Source organism: Hesperophylax consimilis, chromosome 9 (assembly GCF_061612785.1).
Source record: "Hesperophylax consimilis isolate HC1 chromosome 9, BYU_Hcon_1.0, whole genome shotgun sequence".
Lineage (NCBI taxonomy): Eukaryota > Metazoa > Arthropoda > Insecta > Trichoptera > Limnephilidae > Hesperophylax > Hesperophylax consimilis.
Genome location: NC_142844.1, coordinates 29,587,801 through 29,601,979, shown reverse-complemented (window position 1 = coordinate 29,601,979; position 14,179 = coordinate 29,587,801). Strand labels below are relative to the sequence as shown.

General features: G+C 34.2%; 1 protein-coding gene across 1 annotated transcript in view; it reads left to right on the top strand.

The window, feature by feature from the left end:
• Positions 1-5,064: 5,064 nt before the first annotated feature.
• Positions 5,065-14,179, top strand: part of LOC149421220 (uncharacterized) — a 36,308-nt gene continuing 27,193 nt past the window's right edge. The window contains exon 1 of the mRNA XM_089635418.1: positions 5,065-5,217. Coding sequence (XP_089491544.1) covers positions 5,197-5,217 — 21 coding nt within the window. The 5' untranslated portion in view covers positions 5,065-5,196. The remainder of the gene's footprint in view (positions 5,218-14,179) is intronic.

Genomic DNA, 14,179 nt, shown 5'->3' with positions numbered 1-14,179 from the left:
TGAAATTTTTTATAATGTCCTTTAAGACAATTTCAGAGAAATTCAAATATTTCCGCGTGTGTACGCATGATTGCTATCAAAAACTGATAGAATGCATTGTCATCGATAAAGAGTCTATATGCAAAGTTTCAGCTAGATAAATTGTCGGGAAGTGGGTTAATTTCCGCTGCCAAGATTTACATTAATTCATGAACGAAACCAAAAGTGAAATTCAAAGAGATGAAAGTATTTAAGAAGGGAATGGTTCAAATTTTGGGCCATTATCAAACTGATTATAGATATCCAGGAAAGATTGATTAGAGCGCATAACTTATGGCTTTCGTGACTGGTTCGAGTTTTTTGGGCTGCAGACTGCAGGGAGGAGATCAAGAAGAGGTCACTGGAAGAAGAGGTTTTAATATCTGTACCTGAGAAGCATATGGATGCAACTCAGGTATACATTAATAAATGCAACTCAATGTACCCGAGTTGCATCCGTATGCTTATCAGGTACAGATATTCTTACTGCAGATTCTTAATAAAAAAGTATCAACGCGAAATCAATCGACAACTTAGGAAACTCACTTTATGTTTTCTGGCTTCCGATTATTACAAATTAGTATTACTGCTATTAACTATATTAGATATTCAGGAATGTTACAATGTGGTTCGCCCACGTAAACATACACTTCACTCGATCAAACCATGCATTAAACAATGACACATAGATGGAAATAAGTATACACAAATTCTTTAAGTGACGAGAATGGGCTTTGTTAGAAGGATAAAGTTGATGAAACGTTATTTCTAGTTAAAAACAATTTCAATGACCTAAAGCAGGGGTTATCAAGAGTTTAACTACTAAAAACTGTGGCACAATAGAAGGTTCCGAGAAAAATTCCAATAGAAGTTAATTTTAATTTAACGTTTTAAAATTATTTTATCAATTAAAATACGAGTATGTCCAACATATAATGCAATCATGAACAAAGATGAACAAGGTTTGCCTATTTTTTGTCTTCCTTTTATATAATTTAATTCACAAATTCTTTTTTCCGATAGGTCTGACGACCAGCGATAACTTCTTGCATTTTTTGATAGACTAAAGGCAATGCTGTAAAGTGGGTTCGCAATCCTGGAATCCAGTTTTTTAGCTGATAAAATATTTAACTAACTAACTTACTAACCATCACCCCGTTTCCCCGCAGGGGTAGGCAGAGAGGACGGACCGCCAAACAACTCGGTCTTGGCACATACTTCTTGCCTCATTCACATTCATACATACTGTTCTATTATTCTGACTCTTGACATGGCCCGACTCGAGTATCTGATTCACTTGATCGTACCATGTCTTCCTCGGGCGTCCCCGACTTCTGATACCATTCGCATTTGCATCATATACCCTCATTACACTCCTATCTTCGCTCATTCGCTCTACATGCCCAAACCATCTAAGCGTCCCTTTCTTAATCTTACTCATGACGCTTACATCAGCCTTGCACTATTTGCGGATCTCCACATTCCTCACACGATCAAACATGGTTTTACCACACATACGCCTCAGGGATCTCATTTCAACAGCATTCAATCTAATTTCATCCTTTTTTTGCCAGTTCCATGCCTCACTTCCATACATCAAGGTAGGTACCAGCACTCCGTTGTGGACTGCTAACTTCGCTTAAATATAAATAAAATAAATATAGATATAATAAAATAAATATCTAGTCTTAGATTTCAGGGTCTGGGTGGGTATGAATACTTTTTTTAATGTTTTTATGCAACCAAACAGGTAAAATGTAATTTTTATTTTAACAAAATCCCCTCTCAACCAATATGTCCAATAAAAAAAATAAAAAAATAAAATAAAAATTCAACAAAACCAACCCTGCTCTATGGGCGCATTTTGTACTAGTAACATAATTTACTTGGCCGAAACGAAATCACTTTTGGGTTTTTACAACTGTAAAAACAGCTGTTGAATACGTGAATACTTACTTTAAAGTATGTGAAAAAACACGAATGGATCATACCTCCAACATTCTGAAAACAAACATTTATTGTTATACGTCCAAAATGATATATTTATTGTATAACATTCCTTAGAAGATGATTATCATAATATCACATAACATCATCAGCGTTCAAGTTTTTATTGCTATCATGAAGTAACTGAATTTTAACTGAAAAATGTCAATCTCAAAAGAAAGGTGGTTTGAGTGTAGTCACTCTCCCCAAGACCTCATTGGTATGTTGGTCCTGCCTCTTGGAAAAATAAAAAGCCTGTGCTGCCTAGCTCTGGTTAAGTTGAAGTGGCATAATCATAATACGGTTCAGATAATCAGAATTATGCTATAATATGATATATACTACTAACACCATTGCAATTTTTCTCTTAACGTCTAGAGTCTAGACTATCTAGTCCCTGTATATTAGCAATTTAACTAATGCAGCAATCGGGTAATATTTCCGGGAATTCATTTTTCGAAAGACCACATAATTCCCTTTGCGCCCTGAACCACATTTTTCACCGAATAAGGGAGTGAAGGTTTTTTTAGTTTATGTGTTCTCACGCCTTATAGTTTTTGTTCAATACCGCATTCCTCCAATAAATCGTATCAGTCATTTGTGTACGTATACAGTCCTTCCGCGCTTTCAGATATCGCATTTACACCGTTTCTACAAATTCCGTTTAATTAATATAGCATGGGACAAATACTGATCGATTTTCAAATCTTTTATAAACGATCGTTTTTAATTTAAACGCAGCTGTTTCAAACTAAATTATTAAGTACATTGTTTCTGCCAACTAAATTAGCCATTAAGTCTTTGAATCTTTCGATGCAAGCGACGTCAAGCAATTATAATTTCATAGATTTGCGAGAGGCGGAAAACTGGCTTGAGGCGCTCTTTCCGAAATGCATTGTTTTTACCAATTGAATTGTTCCAGCTATTATTTCATTGAAAAAGTATTCGTGAAACGTTTTACTGTCTATTTTTTTTTAATGTTTACCATTAATTTAAGTAAAGTGCTGAGAGATTCCCGCCAAAGTGAATTATTTTCCATTCATTGATTCAGTTTTTGTGTGTGTTTCTTTTTTTTTAAATAAGCTATAAACAAATGATTTATTATACAGACCATAAATATAACTTGTTCTAAAAAGAGACATAAAACAAGTCACAAGAAACGAATAAAAATTAACCAAGACTTACGTAAAACATCCCAATTTCCAAACAATTTTTCACAAAAGTTGATCAATATTATTATTTTTTTTATGAATTATAAGTATTTAATATGTTTGATATAAGAGGGTAATTAATAATAATAATTAATAATTATTTAACAATATTAATGGGTTGTATTGTTCTTACTACGAACGGTTCTATTTATTCTTAGTGTATTGTATTTTTTTTAGATATGTTGGGTTGTATATAGACACACCCTTCACAACCAAGTTGAAATGAAAAAATATTATTTTTCATATGGAAATTAAAGTACTGGTACCTGTTTCAAAACTCAAACACATAAATAATCCTATCGAATTCAAAACATAATCAAAAACATTCTTGCGATACGAATTTATTGTATTTTTTATTTATTTATTGCTAATTGTTCTGTTTATCGTATTCCGCATATGATTCTGTTTGTACAATAATATTACTTAGCCCGTAATGTTATAGTTAGTAAAATGATGTTTAAAAAACAAAATTATTTTCATTTTATGGGAGGCATAAATAATCTCTTCAAATTTTAAAATATTCTCCCGAAGGTGTGACATTTGTTTAACTATGTTTTTTAGAAAATTACAAATTGTTTTGTTTATTGTACTCCGCATGTGGTTTTGTTCATACAATACTCTTATGTAGCCCGTAATATTATAGTTAGCATAATAATGTTTTAAGTAAATATGTTTATTTTGGGAGGTTATGGGTATCATCCCGGGAACCATTAATTGGTTAACCAATCACTCTGCCTCAAGTCACCTCAGTTGTTCGCTATGTTTGGTGACTCAGAAGGGTTGCCCGAGGTAAGGTCTGTTCTGTTCTTGGAGTGGGAGACCCTTTGACTTCTTCGACCGGACTTTCTGCAGCGAGATGGATGGATTCACACACTGACCGCCAGATTCATACCCACCCCTCATGTCTTTTTCCTTCCCTGAACATCCGCTCCTTCCTTTGCTTAAAAAGATCCTCCACAAAGATGATTATGACCCGAGGGAAATTTGTTTTCTTCAGAGCATCCTCTGCTGTCCTATTTTAATTTCTGGTGTTTTAACAGAAATTGTTCAGGAAGGCCAAGCAACGTTTTTACGCGTGGTCGAGTCATTTAAACTTACCGCTTACGCATTTACCCTTATACGAATTGACTTCATATAAAATTCTAACAGCAATGTATGCATTTTGATATTTTTTTACTGAATAACAAAAACGTGTTTTTAAATTGGTTAGCCGTCCGGTGAGAAGCTAATGTAAAAAAAACTACTATAATGACTTTAACATAGTTTTTAGTATCCCATTTGGGGATTCGAACTCAATCGGTTTGACTGCTCAGATAGTTCCTACTATTCAACGGGCCATCGGCAAGCTTCACGAATGATTAATCAGTTATGTTTGTAATAAAGTTTCTAATAAAATTCTATATGACGCCATCGGTAGCACATATTAAAATTCTGTCCTGAGTAAATGATTTAATATCCGAATGAGAACATAAATAATTATTATCGCGGTCAGCACACACTCCCATTTGAGGAAAAGAAATGAAACGTTTGTATTACATCAACTGCCCCTGATTACGGTTTTTGCCTTGGGTCGAGTTCGGTCCGTCAACCACCAGCACTATGAGGACTGATGAGTGCGACGGCCGGAAAAGTTTCTTGTGCCGCATTGGGCAATGGGTAACTCCGCCACAGCTGACAAATTAGATAATAGCACCGAAAAGCGTTCAATTAATGCGATGAAAGCACACCCGGCGCGTGTGTGTTTGATACCCAGAGTTTCTTTAATTACACATCGCACTTATTATTCCGCTTTAGAACTGCGGCGGGTCGCACTCGGGCGGGAAATCGGAAAAAGGCACGAGGGTCGCTGTATAAGAGACCGCCCGACCCGCGCGCGCTCATTCACTAAACGGCAGTCAACCCGCGCGCGCGTGATCACATACAGTTCAGTTCTCATAAGTGGTGGTTTTGTGGTGTTAAACGGTATTGTGTGCCTTACAAGATGTCAGTGACCAAGTTAATTGTAAGTAAATCACAGTTACTTTCATTTTGTGTCATCATTATATTGTGTTTCTCATAAAATAGGTGAACTTTTGAACTTTCGTTTTCTCCATGGCTTTTCATATGTTGATGCATCTGTGTGTGCAATAGCAAGCTCGCAGTGAGTATACTGGTTATACAAGTGTATTATTATGTATGGGGAAATGAGGATGTCGACTTAATGAGACAACCATTTGACATTATAAAATATGATCTGAAGCTCATCTCAAAAACACTGAAATACCGCTAAATAGTACTATCGTAACACGCGTTCTTCAAAGAAGATTTTTTTAAGCTGTCCTTATGTTGATTTATGAGTTAATAGTAGTCCTCGTATTTTCATATTTACATAAAAGGGCTGTAAAGTAACGCGTTACGAAAGAGAATGACAATTAATTGTCAAGTTTATGTTGGGAACTCTGCACGTAAAGCAGACCCCATTGTTTCGTTCCCCGTTCCCTTGCGCAACGGCCCGACATTCGCAGCCGAGAGACAATTGCCGCGGTAGTTAATGTTCACTTCTAGCTGCAATTAGTCATATTATTAATTTATTTACTAGGTGAAAAAATACACACCACTCTGACCTTGTAGATGCTGACAGGCTCAGCAACTATATACTATGCAAACGCCACAATGAGTAACCCACGTTAAGGATTTATTTAATAATTGACGGAGCTAAGATAACTCCAAGTCGCTGGTATTAAAAACATATTAGTTTGACGGAAAGCGGCTCTCAAAGTACAAGGCTAACTGATTATTGACACTTTATTTAGTGGGACTTTTTAAAAGTCAACATAACAACTTTTCTTTTTGACACTGTCACACTCGAAATACGAAGAATTATCTTGAATTCATCTCAGTCGTGCGACAAATTAGCTAGCATAATAAAATAAATCGAATATTTTTGTTTTATACGTTAACATTGTTCTCGTGAGTTATTGAATCAGAATTTTCAACAGTATTGAATAATATTAAGTCAGAAAAAACTCTAACTTTTTATAATATTACGTTCATTACAGTTAAAGTGCACAGATGGGAAACCACAGTTCAGCATGGAACGAGAGATTTTAATAGCTTTAACAGTGTTTACTTACAAGATATGATTATTGAGGATTAATTCAACAATCTTATTTCTCTTTCATTTCCTTCTGCCTCACTATATACCCAAATTGAGGACGAAATACTGCCCCTATAAGAGAATATGCCTCGTCGATATTAGTCAGCAGTAATTTATTTTTAGTTCCTAACTAACATCCTACTGGAAATCATCCTTTGGCCTCGAAAATCTCAAATCATATCCCAGACTGAGAGAGAGTGTTATAGTAATTTATTTTTGAGGTATTATGCCGTGTTGTGCTACCTCCTTCTTTTTATTATTGTTGAGACAGAGCACCCATTTACACTGATGATGGATACTGTAATGCTGTCCGAAATATTGTCTAAGAAAGGAGGTAGCGAAACACTGCGTAATATAGCAAAAAAAAATTACTATAAAAGTCCTATTGGGTTTAAATTTTCTAGAATACTGTACTTACGACGATTGGGGATGTGAGGTGCTGAATTTTATTGTACCGAGTAGGTACTAAACGTAAAATGTTTGCATCAATGTTATTAGATAATTACATTAATGATATTTTGACTTAAATTTTTTTTCTTTCCGTTGAACAGTATTTAGGTTTTCATCGAAAATGAAATACTGTAAAGTTAATAATAAATAAAAGGGGATCCCTCCTCCTTTTAAAATTCGTAATGAGAATTCGGATTGCGAGATAATCATGTCGCGAAGTAAGCATAGATTAAACTGCCTAACCCACAGCCTCCTCGAGACATAATAAATTAGTTTAGCATAAAGCAGTCAAAAGTGGAGCAACCGAATTTAAGCTATTCGTCTACCTACGATAAGTTAATTATGAGTTGTTATTGTTCAGCCCAGCTTTGGCGGTAACAAGCCGAAATGAAACCCATATCAATTAATTACTTGTAAATTTAATCGATTCAAACGGGTTACACATTATTATGATTGCAAATTGGTGCTAATTATATTGATCCTCGTAACACAGTCATGTTCTTTCTTGCTGAGCTTTTGCATTAATGTAAATATTACACAATCGTTTGTATTAAATATTTATTCAATATCGACTGTGGCTTGGTAAAAACCACTCAAGCCACATTTTTGGGAAGGTTACTTTTCAGTGGTTTCATTTCTAAATAGTAAAAAACAAAGTCGCAATCCACGTCTGTCTGTTTGTGCGCTTAGTTCTTCTAAACTACGTGACGGATTTTGATAGGATTTTCACTATTTATTTTATTTTATAAGATAATACATTACAAAATGATAACAAATTTATAATGTATTATCCAGTGAGTTTACAAAACTCATTTCGGGAAAGACAACATTAGATTAAAGACAAGACAACATAAATACATTAAAATAAATAAACGCAAAAGTTATTTTGGAGTTCCAACGAAAGAATGTATCAGTCATTAATAAAACTGCTGAGGAAATAGCTTTTAAGAGCTCAACCATCAAATCTCTCATACTTATAAATGGAATTGTAATATTTTACATAAAAATCAAGTAACTTTAAGGGTTTTAATTAGTTTAACGATATCGTTAATATTGCACAATTTCGGGACAACATTCATTTGGTGGCTTGAAGGGTTTTATTAAACCACAGTCGATGTCTAATTTAATATAGGTCATTTATTTTTATTTAGAACTCAAAATAACTTTTGGTAAGAAGTACATCGAATAATAAGATTATAGTACATAATGAATGTGCGCCCTTTAAGTGATTTTTTTCACGAAATGGAAACCAATTCTCTAATGAAACTGGTTTGTAACCTAGATAGAATAAATTTTTGTTTGATTTAATTTATGTTAATGTTTTATTGTTTTTGTTAATTAATTTATGTTATTTCATAATTTTTAAAATAATATATAGCGTATTTGCTGCAAGTTTCAGAGTTCACGTTGCTTGAAATGGCTATAGCCATATTTGACCAGATCTGAATTCAGGTACTTCCCAACTTTTCTCTTCTCTATCTCCCCCCGATTGGGGATGCAATGGTCTCAATGGCTCTAGATGGTTTGGAGCAGTTGGGACTCTTGTGTGGTACTAACGTAAAGATAAGATCCGGCTAAACTGACTTATTAGAATTTGTAATTCCATAGAATGGCCCCCATCCGTGCCTACTATCAACTACACATACCTTACTTTTAGCTGGACTCTTATGAATTCCTGCATAGCCAAGTTCAACGTAACCAGAGGTAAAGTCAAGACTGCACCTGGTTTCATTTGAAAGAATTAAGAAATTTAATTTTCTTCCCAGACGGAATTACCAAGACATTTTAAGGATATTTTTTTTAATTTTTTTATTTTTATATTTACTCCACACAGGAGGCCCTGAAGAAAATAATTTCCCTCAGGGCCTATGTCATCTTTGGGGATGCTGTGTGGAGGGTCTTTTTGTGGAGAGGAAGGAGTGAACATGGGTCTTGAAGAGTCCCATGTTGTAGGAGGGAGGAAACACAGAGGCCGGCAGTTCGTTCCACAGCCGAGCTGTTGAACTTAAGAACGAATCATAGAAGCGACCCGTTCTCATGTGACAAGTGTCAACTGTGTACAAATGTTGGGCGCGCGTTTGGCGTGTATCCCGACTACGCACCGGTGCCGAAGGGATCAATGACGCTAGTTCCTCAGAGCATCTTCCATTGTAATACCGATAGAACAAGGACAGCATACCTACCTGACGCCTGTGCTCTAAAGATTGCAGTCCGTTTGTTAAGATTGGGGAATCTATCAAACGGACCGCCCGTTTCTGCACAGAGTCAAGGGTTTTTTTCAGGTATTTTGGGGCTCCAGACCAGAGATGGCTGCCAAATTCGACAGTAGGGCGCACTTGCGATTTGTACAGGGTGAGCAGTTGTGTACTATTAAAGTATCTGCGGGCCCTGTACAGTACGCCCAGCTTCTGAGAGGCCAACTTTACTCTAGCTTCGATGGAGCCCCCGTACCTGAGCTGGTCACTTATAGTTACACCAAGCATATCAATGGAAGGCCTGTTCGGAAGATTGCTTCCGTTGAAGGAGACTAGATTATCATTTGGATCCCTTTTAGACGTAATCAGACAGGATTGGGTCTTTGAAACATTAAATTCGACGAGATTATTTTTACCCCAGGAGGAAATACTCTCGAGATAACCGTCCATTCTCTGCTTCAAAGCCCTCCGAGCCGTTGGAGTTTGTGTGCCCTTTGGGGGCCTGTCAAACAAAAAGCTATCATGAACTGTACTGTCATCCGCGTAACAATGAATCGGTGCACATGTCAAAAGGTCATTGATGTGCAACAAAAACAAAGTCAACAAAAATATGTAATATGTACATCAAATAAGTACAATTTAATACTTAGAACCTTATAACTTATAAAATGTTCTGTAAATGTCCAAATAAATAAATACGTTTTGTTTTGTAGAAGTATATAATAATCAGCTTTCTGGCGCATGAAACTAAATAGTCTCCAGTATTTGAAAAACTGACATTTAAAGGTTTTAACGTTTATATATAATTATGGTTTTATTTTTATTAACATTAGGTCATTTTAATTACGTTCTATTTCATTTAAGGCGAAGGAAGCACTTCGAAGTAATGTAAAATTTGATCGCCTAGAATCATTTTAGCTACTTTAATTAAATAATGGGAATAAAATACATAGCCTTTGAAACAGTAGAACTTTTTTTGATAAGTTTGTTTATAAGCCCAGAAAAACAATTAATATCAGTCCCATAAAAGCTGATTTAAAGTTCAAAATCTACTACTTACGAACCTCTTTTCGTTTAGGTTGTTATTTTGCAATGTGGAAAATAAAGTTTTTAAAAAAATTCTTTAGAGTTAAATACATTCAATGGCTGTAGGTAAAACAAGGTTTCATATTAAATTTAATAAGTACAACAACATTTTACGTATTTATCGTATCATGTAAAACGAAAGTGGAAGTGTTTCTTTATTTTTGATTATTTGCCCTCAATCAATAACATTAGTGTCAATAAATACAGTTTTATATAGAACAGGTTTATATTTGTGTGAAATAAGGTCAAATAGAAAAAACTAGCTTGGATTTTCATCACAATTCATCTTACAGATCACAGCATTATGTAACAGCCACGAACCGGGTTAGACCAGGTTACACCTGCTAAAAAATGATGCCAATCACCCTCAGGTGTAATAATTATCATCTACTTCCATCACTATACTCGAGACATTGCGAATGGGATGCTTTAATAGTATCTAGTAGTTCGTGTTTGTTGTATAATAAATCCAAGAGTGATTATCATAAAAATTCGATAAGCGGACCAAAATATTGCGTAACTGTAAAGTTGTTACACTTAAAGTAACATAATCGGATCGAAGAGAAAACATACCTGCACAAATATTTATGGTTATGTGTGTAACCACTTTCTCTAGAATGCCTTGTGAAAACGTATTAACAACATTTTGTAGGGCAAATATTTAAGTTAATTATTGATCTATGGGTTCTGTTGATTTGCAAGTTTTGTGTAATCAGCTTCAATCAATTCCTGGGAGGCAATTAAACGCAAGTGGAATTATTAAGAAATCATTTTTCTTTCTAAAAATTCACAGTATTCATTGCATACCGACAAGTTGAAGCTGTTAGTGCAATTAATGCAATCTAAATATTTGCAAATAATCAACGAAATGGCGCCTTCAGGCATCCCTATCTTACGCTTATTTGGTGGCCTTGTTCCAATGCCGGTCCAGTCTCTCTTCGCATCCGTGTCGTTCAGTTATATGAATTTTAATTATGAAAAAAGCTCTAAAGAAGAGAAGGGCATTATGTCCATGGATGATCGTATCCTGCAACCTCTTAATAGGGCAATCATCGTAGGGTGACTACATGTAATAATAATGTAAGTAATCCATGATAAGTTTTCACTTCCTTGATATTAAAATGTATCCTTAAATTGTGAAAAAGTTTCCAAGAAATAAACGATATAAACATCGAGCAGGCTTTACATTTTTGCCTTCACCTTTGACTATTCGCAGCGGCTAACTTCACGGGATGTTAAGTACGAAGCAGTACAATTAATCACGAAGCATGTTATTATTTGTATTTTTTTTCGAAAGATAAGCGAAACAGCGAATGTTGCAATAAAACAAAACAGATATCGTGAGAGTATTATTGTGAGACCTAATTTCAAGGCTCATGCGGTCAATCGCAATCGGCTGCTAGCGATATGGAAAATTCTTGTATTGGCTATAGGTTAAATAATAGCACAGACATACACCTAGACTACAGACCACAAATATTATACGTTAGGCAGACAAAACAACAGTATTTGGCTTATATTAAATGATAGATGAATAAAAAATTAAAACGTGTTTCGTATGTGTAGAAATCTCGGAGCGCGATTCTTTTTACTTACAAATAAATCTCGCTTTTTACTAAAATGTCATCTACATCTCTAATAAGTTTTTTTTAGTGCTGAACAGTGTATTCATATGGTGTAGTTCAATACAAAGCATTCATTTTAAATTTAGATGTCTTGTCGTACGGGTTTCGTTTTAACTCACAAAAAACCTCACCAAACAAGTAAATAAAACTTGCAGCTGCATGTTTTTTTTGTACATTTATTTATGGACTTTCCACATTAAAAAGTTTCCGAGTAATTTGAGTGCACGAAGCTAAAACTCGAGTTCCGGAAGCGCCTGTAACAATTCAAGCCAAATTATTATCACGAGTTAAATAAAGGAGAAATTATTGTGAAATTTAAACCTATTCAATGTTCGTGACTGAAATGGGACCAAACCGAAATAGAATACATGAAATAATATGTAACCGATTGCTGTGCGAATGACTCAGGATCTGAGAAATCAATTGATGAAAATCTAAGTCATGTTTGTCCAATGATGTTGGCAATGAAAGACACCTCTTCACCTTGGCGAATAAGCAAGGCTGTGACATTATATTAAAACATGTGACTTTTTTTTCTTTGCTGCGATAACGTTGTGATTACATCGTGGTACCTGCAGGTGAATAATGAATCTTTAAATATTCAGCTAACATTAAAAAAAAGAGTGCTAGATGCCATTATTATTCATAAAAAGCAATGCACTGTGTTTGAATAAACAATTTAAGTACGTATTTCAATATGATTGGAAAAATTGATATAACTTTGGTTTTGAGTTTCATATGCTCAGACATAAAATGTTAAATTTGTCTAAATGTAAATATGTGTTTGTACATAAAATGATAGAAAAATGTACATTTTCTAACAACATTATATACATTTTATATTTCAATGAGAATTGAAACTTTGTAAAACTATCACAAAAATAAAACTGGTTCCAGGACGGGATATTTCACAGAATTTGAACAATTAATCAAATTTCAAGGAGAAAATTTGAGTTCTGTTATTATTTAATCATAGGCTAACAATTCCACAGTACTTGGATGGTAACAGAACTTGAATGGTACTTTCACAGAAGTTTGAAATTTGATGAATTATTCAGTGTCTAAGAAACAACCCGTCTTAAGAGTTATTTAAGAAGAAGTACTCATTTTTCTACACATATTTAAAAATATTTTTTGGTTTTATATTGGTACAGATATTTAAAAAAAGAACGAACCATTATGTTTATAGTGTATCTGAATTTAAAAAAGAACGAGCCATTACCTTTATAGTGTATCTGAACTATTCTAAAGAACAGTGCACATTACGTTTATAGTGTATCTGAACTATTCTTAAGAACAGTGCACAATGGCTTGTGGATATTCAAAACAATGGGGCGCTTTACATTATTTGTTTACTCTAGGACTAACAGTAGGTAATGTTAACTTCTGCTTACTAAATAAATTAATAACAATACATTGTTTGTTCTACGTTGTTCATTGTTTTTAGTCTGAGACCATGTTCATAATTATTATAAGGTGGTTCGTGCCTAAAATAAGCACAGAATCATCAAATTATTGATCACGCGATGGAGTTTATCGTAATTTTGGCGTGCAACTTCAACCATATATTATTTGCCCCGCATTTGTGCAACAGCTGAAGCCGGTGTGAAAGTAGTTAATTTAGTGAAAACAAAAATACCGAAGTTGTCAAAAGTTAAAATAAAAATTGATAATTTTGGCATCAGGAATCAGCTTCATGCGAATATTTATTGCAGATATGTTTTTTTATCATCAGTCGTTTCAATTACTAAGAAGCCAAACAAGTTTGCCATGCCAAACCTCTTCAAGAAATTAATATTTTTTTATGATTTCAATGTGATTCTTGTATTTCTATAAATAGATTTTTTTCCATGGTGTTTGTTTTCCAACACCTTTCGATTGTGTAAAGCCAAGAAAAAGATTGTTTCTTTACTTTTTGATGAAAATAATTAATGTAAAACCATAAATTATTTGTGTAAAATAATAAATTGTGTGCGTAAAGCCATAAATTATCCGTGTCGTTCCATCAACCCTTTTTTTAAACTATAAACATCTTTAATAAAATAAAAAACTTTTTGTTTTAAAACAACGAGTTTTTAATAATTTTTAGAACAGACCGGTTTCGCTTTACTCAAGCATCTTCAGGGTACAAATTATTACTTATTAAATTATTACAGTAATAATTTTTACCCTGAAGATGCTCGAGTAAAGCGAAACCGGTCGGTTCTAAAAATTATTAAAAACTCGTGGTTTTAAAACAAAAAGTATTTTATTTTATTAAATATGTCACACCACAAAGTATTGCTTTCTACAATAATATAAAACATTTATTTTGAAATAGCTTTACAAAATTGTTTGACGGAATATTGAACCACTCTACCCAGGAACTGGAGTCAACAACTCTACCAAAAGCTGATAAAATGCATTGTCATCGACAACGAGTCGATCTGCCGAGTTTCAGTTTGATTGGATGTCAGGAAGTGAGTTAATTTC